General features: G+C 31.9%; 1 protein-coding gene and 2 pseudogenes across 9 annotated transcripts in view; 2 read left to right on the forward strand and 1 right to left on the reverse strand.

The window, feature by feature from the left end:
• On the forward strand, positions 1-1,542 carry LOC123226513 (annotated as a pseudogene).
• Positions 1,543-3,321: 1,779 nt separating this feature from the next.
• Positions 3,322-4,892, reverse strand: LOC123225662 (annotated as a pseudogene).
• A 13,048-nt stretch (positions 4,893-17,940) lies between these two features.
• LOC123225561 (MADS-box protein SOC1-like) overlaps positions 17,941-23,189 on the forward strand; it is a 55,861-nt gene continuing 50,612 nt past the window's right edge. For 2 of the 9 annotated variants that reach the window (XM_044649594.1, XM_044649595.1), the window contains exons 1-2: positions 17,956-18,158; positions 18,488-18,672. In XM_044649594.1, the coding sequence (XP_044505529.1) occupies positions 18,063-18,158; positions 18,488-18,672 (281 nt within the window). In that variant the 5' untranslated portion in view covers positions 17,956-18,062. Of the gene's footprint in view, positions 18,402-18,487; positions 18,673-23,189 lie in introns of all 9 variants that reach the window. The other 7 variants (XM_044649596.1, XM_044649597.1, XM_044649599.1 and 4 more) reach the window with 6 other exon arrangements.

Raw genomic sequence — 23,189 nt, forward strand, 5'->3', positions numbered from 1 at the left:
GAGTCAAGATTTGCGGGACCCATGCCTGCTGAGGCCATCCCAACCGTTGATGCATTCCCCCTATAAATACATAGGGTTTGAGGGACCCTCTTTTCAGCACAACTTGCGAAAAGATAAGAGTGAGGGCTGTCTTCGTTTTCAGGGTTTGTTTCTCTCTCTATATCTCTTTCTGTGCTGTAAATTCTATAATTTCGTTTAAATAAAGATAAGAAAATCTGTGTTCTAATGTCCTTTACTCTCCTAATCTATCACGGTATTGGGAAAAAATAAAAACTCAATCAAACTACTTCAATTTCTCTGTTCCTTGTAAAATTGTTTTAGGGTTTCCACTTTTATTCCTCCTTTAATTCCTGGAAATTCTCATCTTTCTGGATGATTCTTTGTTGATTCTTATTGGGTTTTCATCGATCTTGTCTGGGTTCTGTTTATTTTTCTGGGGTTATTTCATTAATTCAGGTTCCCGCCATGGACTCCGATTATCAAGAGCCACGTTTAGACGAAGTTAACAGCAATGAAGGACAGAGCAACGCCACCGCCACCAGGTCCGCCGCTAACGTTTCTCCATCAGAGACGTCAATCATGGACCTATCCGAATCAACGGTCCACTTGAAAGAAGAAGAATTAACAGACTCAGAAAACCAAAATTTCAATCAATCTTCTTTACCTGTAGGCCTTGTACAACGCTCGCTTGTTCCTAAACGGCCCTCCAAAGATCGACACACAAAAGTCGAAGGCCGCGGCCGTAGAATTAGAATGCCCGCCACGTGCGCCGCCAGGATTTTTCAATTAACTCGCGAATTGGGTCACAAGTCCGACGGAGAAACTATAAGATGGTTACTTGAACACGCAGAGCCAGCAATTATCGAAGCAACTGGTACTGGCACAGTCCCCGCCATCGCCGTTTCCGTTAACGGCACGTTAAAAATTCCGACAACTTCTGCGGCGAAACCCAACAGTGAAGAAGAGTTACCAAGGAAACGGCGTAAACGACCATGTAACAGCGAGTTCATCGACCTTAATGAACATAACCAAAGCTCTGCCTCTTCAGGGCTCGCACCAATTACCCCAATCAGAACGACTGCTTCACAAACTTTCGTTCCTTTTTGGCATATGGGCACATTTATGTTACCAGCAGCTCATACTGGTCTCGTTAATGGCGGCTCTAAACAGCCTCATTTGTTGGCTCCAGTTTTTAATCTTCAGCCTAGACCCACTTTGAATTTTGTTTCTCAGGATGGTGCATTGGGTTCATCAAGTGCTGCTGCAAATGTTAGTGCTACCAATACTTCTACTAGTAGTTCTAGTACTACTGCTACTCATATGCTTAGAGATTTTTCTCTGGAGATTTATGATAAGAAAGGAGCTTCAATTTCTGGGTAGGTCTGCTAATCAGCAAACGACTTAAAACCTTAGATTTTGATATTGATATTGATGATAATACAGCCTTAGTTTTAGGGTTTGGTCTGATTTTTGTAATGCTAACAAGGCAACAAAGAACAGTTTGATTTATTTTTGTTATCCAATGGGGTCGTATTCATTCGAGGCCTGCTGTGTTTTTCTTTTCTTTCTTCTTCTCTCTCTGTCTTTCTTCCCTGTAAGTTAAATGTTGCTTCTGGACTGTTTGATTTGCTGGATCACGTGATTTGATGTTTGCACGTGCGAGGTGCGGTCCAGCCTTTTTGGTGGGTCAACCAAGCCAAAACATCGCGTTGTTGACTGAATGGGTTTAACGCGGCTACTAGTTGCCTTATCACGTGATGGAGGCACGTGGTCCAGAGATGTGGACCCATCTGTTTTTTCTGCTATTTTTTCTACCTGGTTAATGGTCAACCTGCCACGCGTCATTTTCTAGATGTTTCAGTGGGACTTTTTACTTAACAGTTGACACGTCTATACTCTTATTTCTTTGGTAAACTTATCTTTTCAATTTCGTTTAGGAATGGTTTTTCTGTAGATGAACATTGGCACTTTGAGTTTCTCCAAGTAAATTTGGCCCCAATAGGTTGCTTCAATGGTTAAACTGGGGTTGCCCAAGCATTGATTTGAAAATTCGAAATTCATTAGTGACACAAGATCAAAATTTTAATTACATGATATAATTGTTATTGGAGTTAGTTAATATCTCGAGATGATTTTATCTGTTTAATGTAATTGCTTCAAGATCAAAGAAATGGGTTGGCTCAAGTAAAGTGTATTAAATTCTATATGAGAAGATTGTATTGTGTGCTTTAAATTCTTATAATGCCAGTAAAACAAGATGGATGAACTTGCTTTTGCCCATCTTGACACACAAGAAAAAAAAGAAAACAAATGGTTTCAGATTCAACCTATTAGGAACAACTTTAGACCCATGCAGAGTGCTAAGTTTACCTCAAATATATGCTGCGGTCATTTCTTTTTTCACTTCGTGAAGCATCTTAGCACTGAGACAGAGAGTCAAGGAGTCTTAGGCTGGCCAGGAGATCTTTCTTCTCTTAAGCCTTATGGGCTCAGGAAGCTTGTTTTCACCTTCAAGAGCTGCTTCGAGACTTTCTTTCACAAGCATTGTCCCCATCTTCATCTTCCAAAGCCCAAAGTCATTTATGCCAGTAAACTTGGACTACATTTTGGAGACTAGTGTAGCTCACTTGTTCGAGCCCAACTTGGCTTGGATGCCAGTTGTTGTTAGAACAAAGAGCAAATTTTCTACTTTGCACATGTGTAACTTCAAGAACATTGAAAGAAAACAAAGAATTAATGGAAAGAGGAGAAAGAAATTCAGCCACCAAGAAATGTAGTGGGTTAATGGCCAAGGTAGCTATGGACAAAGTTTTAACGAGTTTGCAGCTAAATAATAAGAAAAAAGAAAGTTTCCAAATATTGTTGCAAAAGTAACAGTCTGATGTTAAGATCCAAATGTTGTTTCTTCATGGAAGTGTTGACTTGCCTCCAACTCCATATTATTCCCAAAAGCATATCTAGGAATACCAATGGGATTAAGGTGATTCTTGAAGTGGAACAATACCTCATTGATCCATAAACAAAAAACTAATACAACATGATCGCACTTAAAAAAATAATGCATCCTTTGGTCAATGACAAACTTTTATTATAATTAGTTATAAAATGGAAATGATTTCTATTAAATGTCAATTGCAGCATATCAACTTCTATGGTATTGGTTACTCAAAAAACAATATGTGTATTCTTGTTAGGAACAATCAGTGTGTAAGAAGCTGGGTTATGGAGGTCTATGAATAAAAGATACAAAGGGATTATGGTAGACACTGACTTATCATGAAAAACTCACCATGCCTGTCCGATATTAGTAACAATTGGTCTTCAAGAAAAAACTACATCTGAACGAAACACATACTTGACACACTTAGTAATGTTCTGGGCTTCATGCAACATACACTTGTTACCATGAATGTGTTAGAGAGCCATTCCTTATAACTATTATTCAAGAAAATGAAACTTAATACGAAAGAAAAAAAAAAATTCCAAGGTTATAAAATGCTCATGCTTGCATTACAAAGAAATGATAGGGGAATGAACTAAAGAAAAAAGATTTACCTCAGCCACAAGATTATTATTTCTTAACCCATAGAAGACAGTCTCTCCTTCAACTAAAGGCTCCAAGGAAGAATCATTGGGGGAACTAGGGTCATTTTTAGCCTTGGCTTTACCACCACCACTCAAATATACTAGCAAAGTATAATGTGTGTGCTTCCTATCTCCAAGCCTGACACTTTCATCAATATGCTTTCCAAAACGTTGGCCTCACTTTTACCTGAAAATATAGATTACATATTAATTCCTAAACATAAATAAAGATTCTAGTTTGGAGGTAACAACAATTTGAGAATTCCATTAGCATATCATAGTGGACAAATATACTTGACAGAAATGTCTGTTAGTATCAAATCCACGAGAATTCTTTCTAAGTCAATCAAGATGATACCCAATTCATAAAGCAAAGAGACGGTTTGTGACTTGCGAATAAGCCTGATACAGTTTGACAACTCCTCTTGTCACAGTTTATAGCATAAAATGAATAATAAAACTGTATACACACAATTGAGTATATAGATAATTTGTCATCATGCAATTGAGTGATTTTGAATTAAAAATAAAATATCATCCAATCAATGAAAAATACTTTGTATATTCAATTATATACTTAAAAATGTGTATACATAACATAACTAAAAAATGAATACCACCTAACTAGTATGAACCTGTAGAATCTGATATTTGGATTCAGGCCAACAACAAACTTCCCCCGGATTTTAATATCAGCAAACAATTTGCCAATTCCAGACTCCCATTTTGAATCCGCAAGAACAGGATCATTCTCGATTATTATCTATATACGCTTCACCTTTTAATAGACCTAGACTCCCTTGATGAACAAATCCATTGATTCAATAACTTTAACAAATGCTTTTCATTCAGCAGATGAGAAGAAATTTCTCACCTGAAAAATTAATACTGAACAAAAACAAATGGAGAATCTGCATGAAATTGGATAGGGAAGAAAGCCTTTAATAAAACACAATAGTCAAAGTAAATAAGTCACAAATTTAGGACAAGCTTTCACACTCAGTTTGAGAAGTGAAGCATCATAAAGATGCTTCTCATAAAATAACACCTATATCAGAAACTTCAACAGGGCGTTCCTTAAAATTAGAAAAACTGATTAAAACCGAGATGACAAAATTTATAGCAAAAAGATAATACATTATAGAAAAAAGGAAAGGAAAGAGAAATGGGGGATGGAAAGAAAAGTGTACATTGAAAAGATTTGTGTCTTTCAGACAAGTAATTTGAAGGTTTTATTTAGGTTTGATGGTTGGCCATTTTGTTGCTGCAGCTTTCTTGGTTTTGTTTGCATATTTTCTATCACCCATTTTCCTCTTCTTCGTTCCCCTTACTAGCTTTAAGAAATAAGAACATTAACATACCTGCCTTCTCAACGCGGCTATTATAATAATATTATGATTTGGGCCGTCCAATTAGGCCCAACAATACTCATTGCCAATACATAAAATTTTTTTATAATAAAATTATATCTATATATTTATAGTTTAAATATACAGATAACATGTTATAATATGATTAAATAACTTTAAATTAAAAAAATACATAATTATATAATGACACATTATATATGTATCTAAATTATATACCTAAAATGAGTACACATAACTTTACTCTTATTTTTAAGTTCACTTATCTTCTTTAAAATCATTAATATTATATACATTTAGTTTTGAGTATTTAAAAGGTATTTAGATGATGTGTTATTATGTAATTAAATATTATTTTATACTTAATTCAAAATTATCTACTCATAATATATATAATGCATTATTCGGATGCTCAATTAACAACTCAAAACTAAGTGTTCATAACTTTATTGATTTTAAACTTGTAAATTTTTAATTTTCTTCTCCCACAAGTCATGCTTTTTCCAAGGGCCTATTTAGACATGTCCATGGGCCAAGTCGGGCCAGCTCTGGCTCGACCCATCGGGCCCATGGGCCAAGTTGAGTCCGACCTTAGACCCACATAGTGATGGACTTTTGGATTGGGTCTACCCATGAAATTTTTAATGCCCAAGACCCTATATATAAGGTTGCGCTGGGCCTTAGTCCGGTTGCCCATTGAAACAATTTTTTTAAAATTAATAAAAAAATTTAAACATAAATTATTTTTCAATTATTAAAATTATGGATAGTACCCTGAATATTTTATTTATAATTTCTCACTTGTGGCAGAGAAATATCATAGGTACATGATGAAAAACAATATAAAATAATATAAATAAATTTATCTACATATTATATAATTATAGACATAATATATATATATATATATATCATACCATTTATCTAAATGGATTGAAATAGATTGAATTCATTTGATATTGGATCTATTTGTAATATTTTGTAACTATAAAATTGAAATAAAAACGAAATTATAAATACAGAGAATTATAATTTGTGAATTTAGACAGTTTTTAAAAGAGAGTTGATGAGAGAAAATGAGATTGAGAAATTTATAAATAAAATTGAAAAATAAAGAAAATTTCGATTGTTTATATAAAAAAATTTAAAAAATAAAAAAACTTCTACCACAAGTAGGTTTCTGCTTGTTATAGAAGCCAACTGTCATATGTTTTTTTTTTAATTTTTTAAAATTCTCAATATTGATGAGCTAGACTGGGTTGACCCATATGCTAATATCTAGGCCCACAACTTACCTAGAAGGCCCAGGGGTAAGATGCGACACGCTATAGTGCCAGATTGGGCCTAAATTTCGGGCTTCAGACTAAGCCTCCATTTGCCCTAACCCAACTGACGTGTTTAGGCTTATTGGAATAACTCAATATAAATAAAATATATAGATATCAATCAATCACATTACAATATAAGACAAAATAAAAAAAAATACCTATAGAAATTCATCAACTTAAATAATAGGTAGAATTAGATCTATTCGAATGATAGTTAGTAGTATCTTATGATACATGATATGTATCTTACGATACAATATGATACAAGTGAAAAATGATATGCATCATAAAATGTATAAAAAATTGTTGATACAATAGACATATCATACGATATGATATGTATCTTATGATAAAATAAAAAGAATATTATTGTCTAATTAGTAATTTCTTAAATATTGAGATATCTTAAATTAAAATATTTCTCTAAATATTTATTTCCTAAATAGGGGAATATCCTAGAATAAAATATTTATATCTAAAAAATAAAATATTTACCTTTAAAAAACCTAGGTACAATAGATTGTAGACAGTTGGAGAATTTTTGACTATGCATTTTCCTTATTATGCCCTTTGAAGATGGTGGTCAGTGGCTGAACACCAATCTTGACCTGTAGTGATTACAATTGTTGACGAGAAAGAGGTTTTGTAAAAGTATCAACAAGTTGGTCATTGGAGGTGACATGAAGTTCATCTTTTTGTACTTTATCTTGAACAAAATGAAAGACTATGGCAATATGTTTCATGCATGAGTGAAATATAAGATCTGCACATAGATAAGTAGCATCGATGTTGTCAAATAACAGAAATAGTGGGCAATTGAACTCTAAGTTCATGTAATAATGATTGGAGCCATGTGTTAGCGGCTATAGAGGCAACTACTTGGTATTTAGCTTTAGTAGAGGATCGAGCAACTATCCTTTGTTTCTTAGAGGTCTAAGAGAAAACATTGTGATTGAGGAACACAACATGAGCACTGATAGATGTGTGATCATCAATGTTTCTAGCCTTGTCGACACTAGAAAAGTTGTGAAGTGTCATGAGAGAGTGATGTCAGAGCAGTTGATGTAGGACAAGCATTGATGAGGTTGTGATATTATTCACAAGGATACAAAAAGGTTGATATCATTCAATAGACAAAAGGATAATTAAGAATTCAATGCAATCTTTGCAAAACAATTTTTTTTAATCAAAACTTATATATGAATTTTTATTGATAATTGGTGAATTGATTTATTTACAATGACTTAAGCCTTTTATATAAGCTAATGACTCTCTTAAATATAATAGAAATTCTAAGTCTACTAAAATAAAAAACTTATTAAACTAGGACATTACTTTTACTAGAATTATGAATATTAATTGACTTCAAATTCTAAGAAACTTAGACTTTAAGTGCATAATATTAAATAAAGCTTTCCTAAAATATAAACTCCTAAAAGCTCAATTAATTCTAAATTAAAATAGGATTCCTAAAACTATTAGGAAAACTAATATTTATAAAAGACTATTAACTAAATTAGACCAGAGATCCTTATTTTACATGCATAAGATTTCCTATATGGCTCCCACATCATTATGCACGTCTATATCATGTCATGTCACCAAATAAGTTGCCATATCATATACCATATAATTCTCTTACGTTTGGTTTTTCCTTCCTCATTTTTTATGATTTGCACCCTATCACCCTTTTTCCATGGTCCTCTATTATTTTCCTTTTCATTCACCTTTTCCACCCAACCTACCTCTTACCTTGGATCTTCTTATGATGTATTTTTCTTCCATGTTTTAGCCACGATTTCCCTCTATGGGTTGAATGCCTCAATCCCCCATCAATAATAAGCCATGTTTGATTGTGCCACAAAGTTAGTGAAGTAGACATTTAATAGCAAACTAATGTTGAGTTATAGGATGATGCATGAATTGAGATAATTTGTTAATAGTGAAAGCAATATCTAGCGCATGAGGGAGAGATATTGTTAGCCACCAACTACAGACTTATATTCCTTTTTATCAGTGAGAGAGGTACCATCATGAAGTGTAGGAACATTGTTTTGAGACATGAATGTATGGATGTCATTAGCATGGAGCATTTTCATTTTCTCCAAGAGATCATGTATGTATTTTCGTTGAGACAACAAGATTCTAGTGCATGTAGGAAGTGCCTTTATGCTAAGAAAATAAGAAAGGTCACTAAGATCCTTTATGGAAAACTTAGGAAAATGTTGGGCTTGGGTCCTCCTATGATGAGTTGACCCGACCTAAATTACATAACTATCATGGGCAGTTGAGGAGAAGCTATGGCAGCGATTAAGGGCAATTAGACACATATTTAACGTCTCAAAAACTACCGTAGTTTTATCCAACCAACACAAAATTACAAAACATGTTTTATCATAGAAAAATCTTCCCAAAATACATTGAAATTTTTATAGAATTATTTTGGGAAATTGTGTTGTGGATATTAAATAATTATGCTCGGGATCGCATTCATCTTAAATACAATGCAAATTCGGGTATGTTAATTTATTATATTATGGATTTAAAAAATTATGACTGACATCTTATATTGGTATCAGAGCTTTGCGTTATTGTTCATGTCTATGATTCTATGATTTTGGATTCCATGATTATAGCACTTGATTATGTGTTTTTGGATTCTATGATTATGTTTCTTGTCTTTAAAATTATTTAAATTTGGATTTTGGGTTTGAATTAAATTTATGAAAAATAAATGAAATTGATGATTAGAAACATGTTAGAATGAAGCTTGAATGCGTTATACATATTTTGAATTAAAAATCACACCCAAAACATGCCTAAATAGATGATTTTTTAGGCCAAAAGCTGTGACTTTAATGCCTTGATTTTGTCAAATTCCAGTAATATTGGTGCCTAAAAATGATACGCTTGAGATTGTCGACGTGTTATGATTAATTGATCTATGGTTTTAGTTTGATTGATGGTAAGAATTGGTGACTCGATATCAATTTCTAGGGTTAATCGGGTAACGCATATTGCAATTAGGTTAGAAAAACCTGATTACTTGACCCATTTGGTCAATGGGTTAGCTAAACCCATTGGTCAGTGGCCCGAATTGGCCAACACCCATCAGGTTAGTTGATCTGTCAATGATCAAAAGTCTAGTAACAGTGTTGACAGTGCATAATAGTGTATAAAGTCTGTTTTGACGCATAGGACACTATATTGGCACGTGTAGGCATGTATAGACATTGTCTTAGTGCATGAAGGCACGTGAAACTTTAAGTAGGTGCATGAAAGTGTGTGGAACCTTTGTACAAGCATGTGACAGTGTGTTAATACTCGAATCGATGTGTGGACTCATATAAGTGGGTCACATGGTGCATGAAAGCATGCATGACCTCTTTTTGTCTCATGTAAACATGTCACGATGTTTCTAGACACATGTTTTGAATTATATAGTGCTAAATAAAATGTTAACTTATTTTTGTTTTACTTATTATGCATGTGAAATTTATTTTTATCTAATTTTCATGTAAAGGTTAAATATAATGTTAACTTATTTTTGTTTTGTTTATTATGCATGTGGAATTTATTTTTATCTACTTTTCATGTATAGGTTAAATATGTTAACAAGGACTATTATCTGAACTATAAGATGAGATCATCTGACAGTCTAATGACATATTTTGGGAGTATATGTTATAGATATAAAGACTTATAACTAGGTCGAGTATCCTTAACCAGAAAAGAGAGGATAATTGGTCTACTTAAGTCCATGCCTGATCATTAGACTCTTGTAATAAATAATATTGTCTGGGACAAGAATGTATCAAATATTTTGGGATTATGTGGATGGATTACAACTTGCTAAAGAGTGAAACATTGTAATGAACATAAAAAAATCCACTATTTTATCTCTTTTCTCAAATCAATGGAGTGCAAGGCATGTGAGCTATCGCAAATATCATATAAACTTTATTATGGATAAAATGACTCAAAGAATTGTATGAGATGATGAACTGGTTTTTCTTAATATAGGTAGAGATCAAACAATATATATAAAGAAAGGTTGACATGTAAATTGCCCTATTTTAATGATTATAAACCTTGGATTAATCATTAAATCGAATGGTGTCTGTTTAAGTACTTAAGTAGTTTTCTTGAGATGACACACATAAGTGAGATTGTTTTTGTCGATGAAGCTTGAGGTTTGACACATGTAGATATCTTTAGTGAAATGACGATGCAGGAAAACATTGACCTCCAATTGTTTAAGAGGTTAACCACGTGATAGAGTGAGACTAAGTACAAATCGAATGGTCACAAGTTTGATTACTAGACTAAAAGTCTCATGGAAGTTAACACTTGGTCGTTGATTGAACCCTTTTGTAACGAGACAAGCTTTGTAAAGTGCTATAGAGTCATTAGGGTCCCTTTTAATTTGACAGACCCACCTGCAACCAACAAGATTTTGAGTTGGGTTAGAAGGAATTAAATCCTATGTGTTATTGTGGAGAAGAGTAAGAGTAGTTTCGATTATATGATGATGGCAACGTTTTAAGAAACCATTATGTTTAGATGCATGTGATAAAGTAGTGAGATGTGAGATTTCATTGGTTGTAAGAAGATGACTTGAAGGATATATTACTAGTGTAAAGCATAACAATAAAATTTTTGGAAAAACTTTTTTGCAAGTGCTTTGAATCTTATAAAGATGTCATGAACATCATATTTTTTCTTAAGGTTGTAAAGCCAAATGTAATGACTGTAATGATAAACAAATATCACATAATATTTATATTCGTCAATGGAAGTAACAAGTGAGGTCCAAATATCAGAGTAAAGTAATTCAAGAGGATATGAACTACTAAAAGATAAGGAAGAAAATGGGAGTTTGTGAGTTTTGTTACAATGAAATGAATTACACAAGAATTTAGACAAATAAAACGCTAACATAGGTAATGTTTTGGTTGACACGAGATGACTCAAAATGGAGAATAATGGATGACCTAAGTGTTGATGTCATTGGTCAACTAAAACTTTGAGAAAGGAAAAAACTATAATTGATTGTGTGGATGGTAATGAATACGACCACTTGTAGATAGTATCCTTAGTTGCCTCTTGTAGGATTATTGCCTCTGTGTGAAAGTCTTTCACCAAAAAAGATGCGGTGAGAATTCAACAGAGACATTGTTATCTAAACATAATTGGAGAGCGAATATCAAGTTTTGTTTCATGGATAGAACACAAAGAACATTATTTAAATGAAGGAGTTTTGAAGAAGAAGATAAAAATATAGAATTGGTATGGGTGATTGAAAGATTAGTACCATCTCCAATCGTGATGTTATCATGTGCAAGATACTTGGTGTGAAGAGGCAAATTTTAAAGATCAAAATGTTAAAGTATGTGCCCTAGAGTCAATTATATTTGACATTTGTAATTGTGATTTTATATTAATTATTCATAAAGGATTTATTATTATTCAATTCATATATCAATTAATTATGTAATCATATGAATAATATGTTCATAGAACAATAGAACTATGATGAAGGGGTCAGATGACTGATTGTAAGAATCCTATGCACACACTAAGCCGTCATTCTAGAAATATCTGTAATCTTAACATTACAATTAAATAAGGTTCGTGTAATGATGATGGAATTATTATAATGTTAAGCAACTCCACCGAAATGTGGTAACAATTCTCACATATTGAAGCTATACAACTTGGTGTAATATATAGATGTATGTTGTAGACGTGTTCACTAGACTAACTTGACTAGAGGATATCCATATGAATGATTGCTTTATATCTATGGAATAAATCCTATGAACTCCACGGGTGCATGTAATCTTTTGACTTGAGGTAGCCAAATTGTCTTATGTAAGGATCGGTATAAATTGATGTTATCTAATATGCCATTGTAATTAGTGTAACCATAAAGGTAATGATTAGACATATTATGAGATACATGAAGATTATGGTTGATCAATAAAGGAATTATTACTCCTGAACATGAGAAAATATATCCCAAATGAGAATACTGAATAACATCCATGATCACTTAAATTTATGACCATATTAGGGATTAAGTGGTAGCATGATCCACGTTGGTTATTAATGTGTATTAGTTCATATCAAAGAATTACTAAAATAAACACACTTCTATGTCTTAACCTCGAGAGATATTGGTTGATGAAAGAATTGAATTACACGTAATTATAATATCGTAAAGGCTTAAAAGATTTTTATTAACACTTTTTCATCCGAGTGGCCATGATACCTTGCTAGAGACCAATCTTAGTCTATGTCTGGATTTGACCCAAATCTAGATACCGTTGACACAATGGAGAGCTTATCAGTCATAAACATAAAAGAGTTGATTCAAACTTAGAGGTAAAGATTATTTGTTGATAATTCTAGTGTTTTGGGATGAGAGAAAGACTATAAATAGACTAGACTTGTCTTATTGGATAGAAAGCCTAGATTAACCATGCCTTGACCAAGTGCATAACAATGCACCTTGCTAGTTGGCTATGCACCTTGCTAGTTGGCTATGCACCTTGTTGAAAATAGTAGTAGCTGTCTCATATAGTAAAACTAGTCGTGCACATGTTTTAGAGAGAGCTGACCATTCCACATAAGTGGAGTCGATCATGCCATTTATCATAACTTTATTTAAAAGTGTGCATTCATGAAACTTGGGACATAGTGTTTTATATCCTTAAAACTTTAGCCATCATTATCTCTTCTTCACTCGAGAACATAATATCCAATTAAGAGCTTTAGTAGCCTCTCCGATTAGATTATCCTCATTTCTTGTTCATGCTTTGCATAGATACTAAGACACCACCTCTTGAGGGTTGGATAACATACTATCTCTAAGCCATGTGAAGTTTGAAAGAGCCTTTAGCGCATGTGTCATTGTAAAGCAACCGATGAGTATTTATGCATGTTTATAAAATCTAAGTGCACAATGAGGTATCTGGGTAATGGTTTTTCCCATTTGATTTTTAAATTTCAATTTCACTGCTTTATCGGTTATTGATGCCTTGAAAACCTAACACAGAGGTGACATAATAAGATGCAACATAATCTAAAAGACATTTAATGGTTGAAAGTGCGAAATGGGGTACAAAGTGGGTTTGAGAAGTGTAGGTTGATAAGGCATTGGATTGTGGAATGTGGTTCCAAGGTATATATTTGTATGTAGAGCATCATTTTGTAGAATGTCCTTGTTGGCCAAACGGTTGACATTTTCCAAGGTAAGGTCGAGAGTTTGGGTGTTATAGGTTGGATTGTGGTGAATAATGTAAAAAGTGAGGGGTGGTAGTGTTTTCATAGAAGAATTGTTGATTTTAGTTGTATGGACAAGGCTAATTTTGATGTTGGTGGTTATTTTTAAAGGACTAAGAGGTTGAATTTTTTAGCAGGATTGGTAAAGGCAAACATGTTTATGAGGCTTTGTTTCTTTTGTGCTTTAGACTTGATGTGTGCGTCATGATTTATGAGTTTTTCATGTAACTCATCAAACATAATTAAAGTTTCTTGTACACACAAGGTTAAGCATAGACCTTTTGTAACATCCCTCCCTAGAAGTACTACCCATCGAAGGAGAAATGTTACGAATTAATATTTAGAACATCTATTTTTTTTCTTTTTAAAAATACTTTAAAATAAACGCATCATTAAAAGTATTTAGGAAGTATTCCAAGAAAATTGAAAATATGAAAGTGAACAAAAGATGTATATACTCATATGAAAACTCATTTGAAAACATCTGAAAATAGAGAGTAATCATATGTAACTGTACCATAATCTCAAAAAGTCAAAATTTGACAAGAACATGCCACTGTATGCATGTAATATAAACCAGAGGTAACCTGCTCCAACTAAATCTACCTACGTTAACCTGACCCTGCCTCACAACTACCTCGATCACCTGTACCTGCAATCAGGAAAGAAAATATGTGTGTAATCTGTTAGGTTGCAAAAATAGGTTGTTTTTACGCTTTCCAAACGTCACAAATGACTAGTTGTTGAGGAGGAATGATCAATAGTGTTTAGAATGCATAAATTACAGGTTACAAATGATGTGCGGTATAAGACACACGCTTGTTCACATAATGTTTAGTTTTGAAATGAGTTATCCTGGTGTTCTAGCAATCATCAAACATTGTAGACTGGTGAACGGTTGACTAGGGTACTAAGTCTATTTGTTTATGTGTTAAAAACACCTAAACATTGGGTAAAATGACTAAAATACCCTTGAAAATTGTTTAAGTGTTACATGGTTCAGTACAGAGAAAGACTACCACCCATTCATGCTTAAGGAAGAATGTTTTTCTAGCTTACAGAAAGGCATGATAACAAGGAATGAGAGACCTAGTTGTTATTCCAAATAGTATCAGCGAATGTTCATTCCTAAGGAAGGGGAATGTCCGTTCATAATGTTTCATAAAGGAACATTTGTGAAGGCTAGCCTTTCCCCACGAACGAAGAGAGTAACGGTTGTGGGTCTAGCACATACCTTTTTATAATAAGAAAAGTAAGAAATAATAAGAAAGGTTAGTTCTGAGAGATATTACAAATAATTTTGGTATGTAGTAATGCCTTACGTGCCAAGATATAAGTAATGATTAGACACAAGAGATGATTAGGGTGAAAGGCAGGAAAAGCTTGAAAGGATATAAAACTCTAGATGTAAGAATGCTAGACATCTTAGGATCGTTAAAGAGGGTACTATAAGTACATATTATCTACATTGCTCACAGTAGGTCATGTTCATAGTAGGACACAATACTCATAGTAGGGTATTTACTTATAGTAGAGCTTGGTTAAGATTTTGTTAAGGTGTAAGCAAGTTGATTGCATAACGAGTACTTACATTTCCAAGATGTTGAATCGCTTTTTTCAATCTAATTTGATCGCCTTAACATATAACTATGAGACATAACTTTTAGATGATGACACTTTCACTAAAAGATGATATGGTCACACCAATTGGGAATTTGGGAACTGATTTTTTAGTGATCGAGCGAGACATAGCCAAACCTAGAGATGTCATGGTCACACTAGTTAGGGATTCGGGAAGTGATTTCTTAGTGATCGAGTGGTCAATGTTTGACCTAAAAGTTATGATATATAGGCTAAATGTTTTTGAGATTAGTATGGGTACAAATATGAGATATATGACTCATCATCATTCAATTGAGAGTTAGTGTCAAACTTCGACTGATTGAGATAGTACAAGTTGAGAAAAGGGCAATTTGAGGATTATGTAAAAGTTAATGGTAGAGTGTCTTCTTACTTAGTGTTTTATCACTCATTCTCCTACTTTTATGTGTATAGGTACAAGTGATTGTGATAACTATAGAGTGAGCAGCCGTCAATGAGCTTAGAGTCGACGCAAGGGCTTATAAGATATTTCAGTTCATGTTTTATGTTATTTTGATATTTTGTTTTGGATTTTAAAAATTATGGACTACACACATTATGAGTTGATATTTTATGTTATATGTTGATTAAGCAAACATCCTTTGTTACGTGTTCTCATTAGATTTTAGATCAAAGAGCATTTAAGTAATTTTTAGTTTACATATATTTTATATTTTAATGTATGGGATGTTATGTATTGTTGTTTTACAGTAAATGCATGCTTAGTTAGCCTATTTGGTAACATTTTCCTTCGAAGAGTAGTACTTCTGAAGGAGGTGTTACATATTACTTTTATGGTTACCCCTATTATGGTGGTACATTAGATAGTATCAAACCATAAAAATCTTTGTACGAGATAGTTTGGTGACCTTAAGTCTAAGTACCACATGTACTTATCAGTTAGACGATTTATTTCATAGACACATGAGTAACTATCTATCTAAAAATCCTTTTGTCAAGTCTGTTTAATGAATATGTCTACAACGTGCAACCACATGTTGCACCAAACTGTTGTCTAAGTGTTTCAACATGTGAGAATTATCACCACATTTCGGTGGGATCACTCAATATTATGATAATCTCATCACTATTACTCGTGCCCTTGATCATAGTAATATTGAGATTATAAATGTTTTTAGAATGACCATCTAATGTATGCATAAGATTTTCGTGATCAGTCGTTCGATCATCTCGTCATGTTTCTACCATTTTAATAACATAATATTTGTTCGAACATATTATGTTAAACTTTTGTTTGCTGCATAATAGAATGCCGTTTATTAATAAATAAATAAATTACATCATTACAAACGTAAAAATCAATTGACTCTAGAATACTACCCTAACAGACATATAATTTATGTACCCATTTTGTGTACTCAAAGTTTATATACATAATTTATTAGTGGTTACTAATACTAATCTCTTATTTGCAGCAACTCAAATTGTGCATACATAGTGACTCCAAGAAAAAATGATATGTTATATTAAAGACAATGGAACCTGACATTAGGATAGGTTTTCACTGTTCCTTCATGTAGGAATTCGCTTAGTGGTTACAAAACTAATACCTTCGATAAAGAATGAATCCAATGATGAGATCATGTGGAAGTTAACAACGAATAGTGTATTTAGTGTCATTTTTACACATGACCTGTTAGTGTGTGAAATTCCATATTTTTCGGTATTTAATTTCCTTGATTTGTGATATTTAATTTGTTAATTATTTGATTAATTGCTTGTTTTAAGAAATTGGGCATTAATTGCATTATTCCGAGAAAAAATGTAAAATAAAAGGAATTTAGAGTTGTCACGTATCAAGATAGAATGACGACAAAATACATAAGAGATGACTGATTGTGGAAATGAGAGAATTGCGCTAAACTTAGACTTGAAGTAGCTAAACAATATGAAACTATAAATATCCCAATTGAATATGATTTTAAAGTGGCAAACCAACTTGTGTATTCTATCGCAATTAAAAATGATTTTAAAGTGGCAAACCAACCTGTGTATTTTACACATTACATCAAAGGTTCTCTTACTCATCACCGATATTTGTGAATTGGTAAATGAGGTTTGCACATGTAGCTTGTGAAGCTAATGAAAATTTTAAAGCTAACGAAATTTTTAATTGGATATTCAAATTTGCTTTCTATTGTTTTATTAAGTATTTTCCTATATGGCAAATCAATTATTTTTTTTGGGTAAATAAAATATAAAGAATCAATAAAAAATAATAATAAAATCTTGTTTAATGATTTTGGAGATGGGGAGAGTGAATCGTGTACTTTTCATATATGAAGGAAACACTTATCATTTAAGTTACTTGATCAACGTAGTATGTATGATAAATTAAATTAACATATGCTACTGCACAGTTAAAAAAATGTTAACAAAAGAGGGAAAAAAAAATTAACTGGAGGGTAAATTGTCGCTAACATCAATTAATAATTTATTTTTTAATTAATTAATTAGCCAAATTAATAAAGAAATAAATTAAATACACTTGACACCTCAGTTTGCATTCGTCGTTGTGATGACAAAGGTTGGTGCGTTGTCGTTCCTTCATTGGCTCCTTACGGAAATCATTGTACGATGATGTTGACAAATTTTATTCATTTTTATTACTTCGGCAAATTTCAATGCTTTTTTTGCTGTCTCTTTCTTTTATATTCTTTTATATTTTTCTTAATTTTACCAAAACAAGCTATGCAGTGAAGTAATAAAAAATCAACTTACATTTATTTATCTATTTTTATCAAAAATTTATCTGTCATTCGCTTTAGTTCTGCTTTTCTGTTTATTTGGGGCAAGATCTTCAGCTCTTGGAAAGTTGAAAGAGACAAATGATATGAAGTCAACGGGAACTGCTGAATATGGAAATAAAAACATCAAGCTAGGCTTGTGGTCTGAGTATAAAGAGGGTGATGCATCTAACTATCGCAAGGTTCTCTGCGTTTTTGCCCTAGGGTTTTGGAATTTTCGCTTTTTCGTAGCATTTTAATGTTTTTCTTTATCTTCTGGTCAGGTTGTGTGGCATTTTCCTTCTGTTTCCTATAAAATCTGAAACCCTTATCCATAAAATTGTCTTGTAAATCTAAAGGAGATAGTTTGTTTCTGGGTTTCTGCGTTTTGAATTTTCTTGTGAATACCGCGCTTAAAACAATCTCTGGGTTTTTCAGAATAATTGGTGAGATGATTTTTGCATTTCATTCTTTACATGATTAGGGTTTCCTTGAATCTGTGACTAACTCTGATTTCATGTTTAACTACCAGGCCATGGTGAGAGGGAAAATTCAGATGAAAAGAATTGAGAATGCGACGAGCCGGCAAGTGACTTTTTCTAAGCGTCGAAATGGGCTGTTGAAGAAGGCTTATGAGCTATCGGTTCTTTGTGAATCTGAAGTTGCAGCGATTATCTTTTCACAGAAAGGAAGAGTCTATGAGTTCTCGAGCTCTGGGTAAGTTCTTCAAAATCCTCCAATTCTTGATCTTGTTTTTAGCATCATAGTGTGAGCCGAAAGCAAGTGAAAACCTGTTAGCACCAACTAAATATTAAATACGAGCGGTTTTACTGGTTGTGTGATGGAGGAAAAAGAGTACAATAATCATTTTAGGCTTTGAGCATTTATCATATTTCATGTCCCTCCTTTTCGGCTGATTCGTACTACTCCGGAAAGAATCTTATTTCATTTGTACTTTTTAGATTTGGAAATTAATTGTGTAGATTTTCATATCTCGATGGTGTATTTTCCTTTGCTGGGCTCTTAGTATATTTCTTCTGCAATAAATCAAGGCGGAATTTGTCAATTGGGTTTTTATAGTATCTTTCTGTATCATCTATATAATGACATTGTTATTGCCTTGATTCTTTTAGTGAGTACTTTGTATCTGTGTCATGTTGTATATCTAGGGTTGCTAAAAGCTTCTTGCAAAATTGACCATTTCACTAATAGTACTTTGGTTCAGGCATAGGATTTTTATTGAACGATTTTAAAAATCTACCTTTATCTTTGATATACTTTGTAATTTACATTAATTATTAATTAATTCTTCCCCCTTTCATTTCATTATTTTTAGTGGGAACTTGCAACGTGGCCTAAAATAGTGTAATATTAAATGGACTAATGACCTGTGTCTTTATGGTGCTGTTTTAATGTTAATAAAATGATTTTGGTGCATTTCTGTCACAATATATATCATCTAAAGGCAATTGATGTCAATTTGTAAACTTCTACTGTTCTTTATGAATTAAGAGTTCTTTTACAAATATTGTTTGCTATTTATCCATGTACAGTGATTTGTTTTATTTTCATTTATCAAATCCTCTAACTAATTGATGAGAAGGAAATACAAGATTCTCATTGTGTAAGATGCATATGCATTGAAAAATACACTCTCTTTATAATTGGACTGGAAGTTTTGAATCATTAGTATTTAAATGCATATGTGAAATGGCAATAATTTTTTTAATGCTAGAGCAATTATCTTGATGTGTTTGAAGTTCTTGATTTTTTTTAGAATATCTAAGAGAGACATGCTCATTCATCTCAAGTTTTATCTTGTTGATCATAACACAATGCAATGAGGTAGACACTCTTATCAATTATCACTTGCCTTTTGATATTACAATAAAACTACGTGTATAAATAAATCTTAATAAAGAATATATATAAATTGAGGTGGCAATATGTGATTGACTAATGTGAGTCAAAATAATCCAATTACATGTTTTGAGGTTGTATAGATTTTTTAGTAAAAATTATTTGTACATATTTTTTATTTTATTCTATCCATTTTGCATAAAAATATACCAAAATTTCTTGAATTTCTTATAAATGCAATCTTTGGTTTATAACGGAATCATCCCAAATCTGGCCTTTTACTAAACAAACATAAGGAATCTTTGTACAGGAAATTATAGTTTCTCATTTTAAAAACTTGTCACATAATGTATGATCCATTTATTTGATTAAATACTTGTCTTATGACTGTTTAGCTCTCTTCTCAACCCAATGATTCCTGCATTTTACCCACCTAAAGTTTGATTTATATATTATATATAGTACTCTTTTCTATATATAAAAAATAATGATGATTTCAATTTATGTGTTGCAGATACCAGTCTGTGTTTTATTAATGCATGCAGGCGGAATAACAATTTCTGTATGTTAATGGTCAAATATTCTGATTCAAGAAATAGGTTTGAAAGATTAATTTGGTTTATATCTGAATTGAAGTTTTCGATCTTGTTCCAATATGGATGAGTTATTTATTGTCTAAAAATCTAGTTCAATTTCTTTTGTTAATTGTTAAGTTTCTCTGTTTTGTATTGTCAGGGTTAGTTTTATATATATGGTTAATAACATCTTAGTAAGTAGGATTGGAAGATTTGGTGTCATAATTTCATTACGTTTCTGTCCAAATCAATATATATTTTTGTAGTACCGAAGTTGATGGAAGGTTTTAGTTTAAAAAAAATTTCATGCTGGTGATTTTGAACTTGATTAACTTTTCACGTTGTCTTTTAATGAAGCTCTAAAGGCACAGTCTTGTCTTTGAAGTCAGCTTCATATGGCCTTTGAGATTATCTTTTTCACTTTTGGTTTACTAAAATCTTCTAGTTTTCTTTAGAATTCATGGTTATTTCATGATATTTCTAGAAAACGTTTTGTTTTTTAAAAAGTTATTTTTATAAAAAGGAAAAAATATACATAATACAAAAGGTATATTCCAGGTCCTCCTAGAACAATAGACCTACGGCATCCAAAATATATTTCTTCCTTCATGGTATCTTTCTGTATCATTTATATAATGGCAGCGATATTGTCTTGATACTCTTAGTGAGTACTTTCTTTCTGTGTCATGTTGTATATCTAGGGTTGCTAAAAGCTTCTTGAAAAAATGGTCATTTCACCAATGGTACTTAGGTTCAGGCATAGGATTTCTATAATACTATTTTAAAATCTACCTCGAACTTTGATATATTTTGTAATTTACATTAATTATTAATTAATGCCTTCCCCTTTCATTTTCATTATTTCTAGTGGGAAAATGCAACATGGCCTAAAATAATGAAATATTCAATGGGTTCATGACCTGTTTCTTTATGGTGCTGTTTTAATGTTAATACGATGATTTTGGAGCATTTCTGTCACAATATATGTCATCTAAAGGCAATTAATGTCAAATTGTAAACTTTTACTGGTTCTCATAAATTTTAATGAATAAAGAGTTCTTTAGCAGAGATGGTTTGCTATTTATCCATGTACACTGATTTGTTGTTTTATTTTCATTTATTAAATCCACTGAGGAATTGATGAGAATGAAATACAAGATTCTCATTCTGTGAGGTATACATACATGGAAAAAACACTCATTTGATAGTTGGATTGGAAGTTTTGATTCATTAGCATTTAAATGCATATGTGAAATGATGAAAAAATTTTCAATACTAGATCATTATCTTGATTTGTTTGAAGTTCTTGATTATTTTTGTAAGATATCTAATAGAGATGTATGTTTATTCATCTCAAGTTTTATCTTGTTGATCATATCAACACAATGTAATAAGGTAGATATTCTTATCAGTCACTTGACTTTTGATCTTAAGATACATTTGATTAAGGTAAATTATTAAAATTGAAAGATTATCACAAAAATAGATTATTTAAAAGATCAATGAGTAAAAATTACTATTATATTAGACAAAAATGAGTAGTTATGAATAATTATTATGTATGGATGGATGTAATAAAAAATATTAAGGTTATTTTTATCTAAAAATATTAATAAGGATAGAATTGTAATAAAACAAAAATTACCTTATAAAACTTGTAAAACTTAAGTTGGAAATGGTAATTAGATTAATTATATATTAACTATTATATTACCATTAGTAATAGGATATTACCAATTAAATAAAGTAATATTAATAATAAAAAATAGATTACTGAAGCAATATTCATTCCTATGAACGAAAAGCCCCTTATTGTCTTCATTTTGCATAAACATATACCATAATTTCTTGGATTTCTGATAAATGCCATCTTTGGTTTATAATGGAAGGAATCTTTGTACATGGATCGTAGTTTCTAATTTTTAAAACTTGTCACATAATTTATGCTCCATTTATTTGATTAAACACTTGTCTTATGATTGTTTAGCTCTCTTCTTAACCCAATGATTCCTGCATTTCATCCACTTAAAGTTTGATTTATGTGTTATAGACAGTACTTTTTTTCTATATAAAAATAATAATAATGATTTCAATTTATGAGTTGCAGATATCAGTGAATGTTTTATTAATACATTGAAAACCGAATAACAATGTCTATATGTTAATGGTAAAAGATTCTGATTCAAGAAATTAGCTTGACGGATTAATTTGGTTGATATCTAAATTGAGGTTTTCCATCTTGTGCCAATGTGGATGAGTTATTTATTGTCTATAATCTGGTTCAACTTGTTTTGTTACTTGTTAAGATTTTCCATTTTGTATCATCGGGGTTAGTTTATTTATGGTTAATAACAGCTTTGTAAATAGGATTAGAAGACTTTGGTGTCCCAACTTAATTTCGTTTCTGTCCAATTCAAATATATTTTTGTAGTACCGAACTTGATGGAAGGTTTCTGGTTAAGAAAAATTTCATGCTGTTGATTTTTGTAGCACAGTCTTGTCTTTGAAGCCACCTTCATCTGGCCTTTGAGAGTGTCCTCTTTAACTTTTGGTTTACTAAAATCTTCTAGGTTTTCTCTTGGAATTTATGGTTGTCTCATGATATTTTACTATATCAACTTTATATGTTGAAAATTAAACTGTTTGCTGATATAGTAATTAATATAGATCTTGGTATTATTCTAGATTGCAAAATATCCTTTGCATAAACTTTGATAGCATTAAAAAATTAAAAAAATACTTTTAACAGTAAGTGAATAAGATATTTGAAAAACCGAACATGGAACCTTCTTGCCTTCT

This window comes from Mangifera indica, chromosome 9 (genome assembly GCF_011075055.1).
Source record: "Mangifera indica cultivar Alphonso chromosome 9, CATAS_Mindica_2.1, whole genome shotgun sequence".
Taxonomy (NCBI): Eukaryota; Viridiplantae; Streptophyta; class Magnoliopsida; order Sapindales; family Anacardiaceae; genus Mangifera; species Mangifera indica.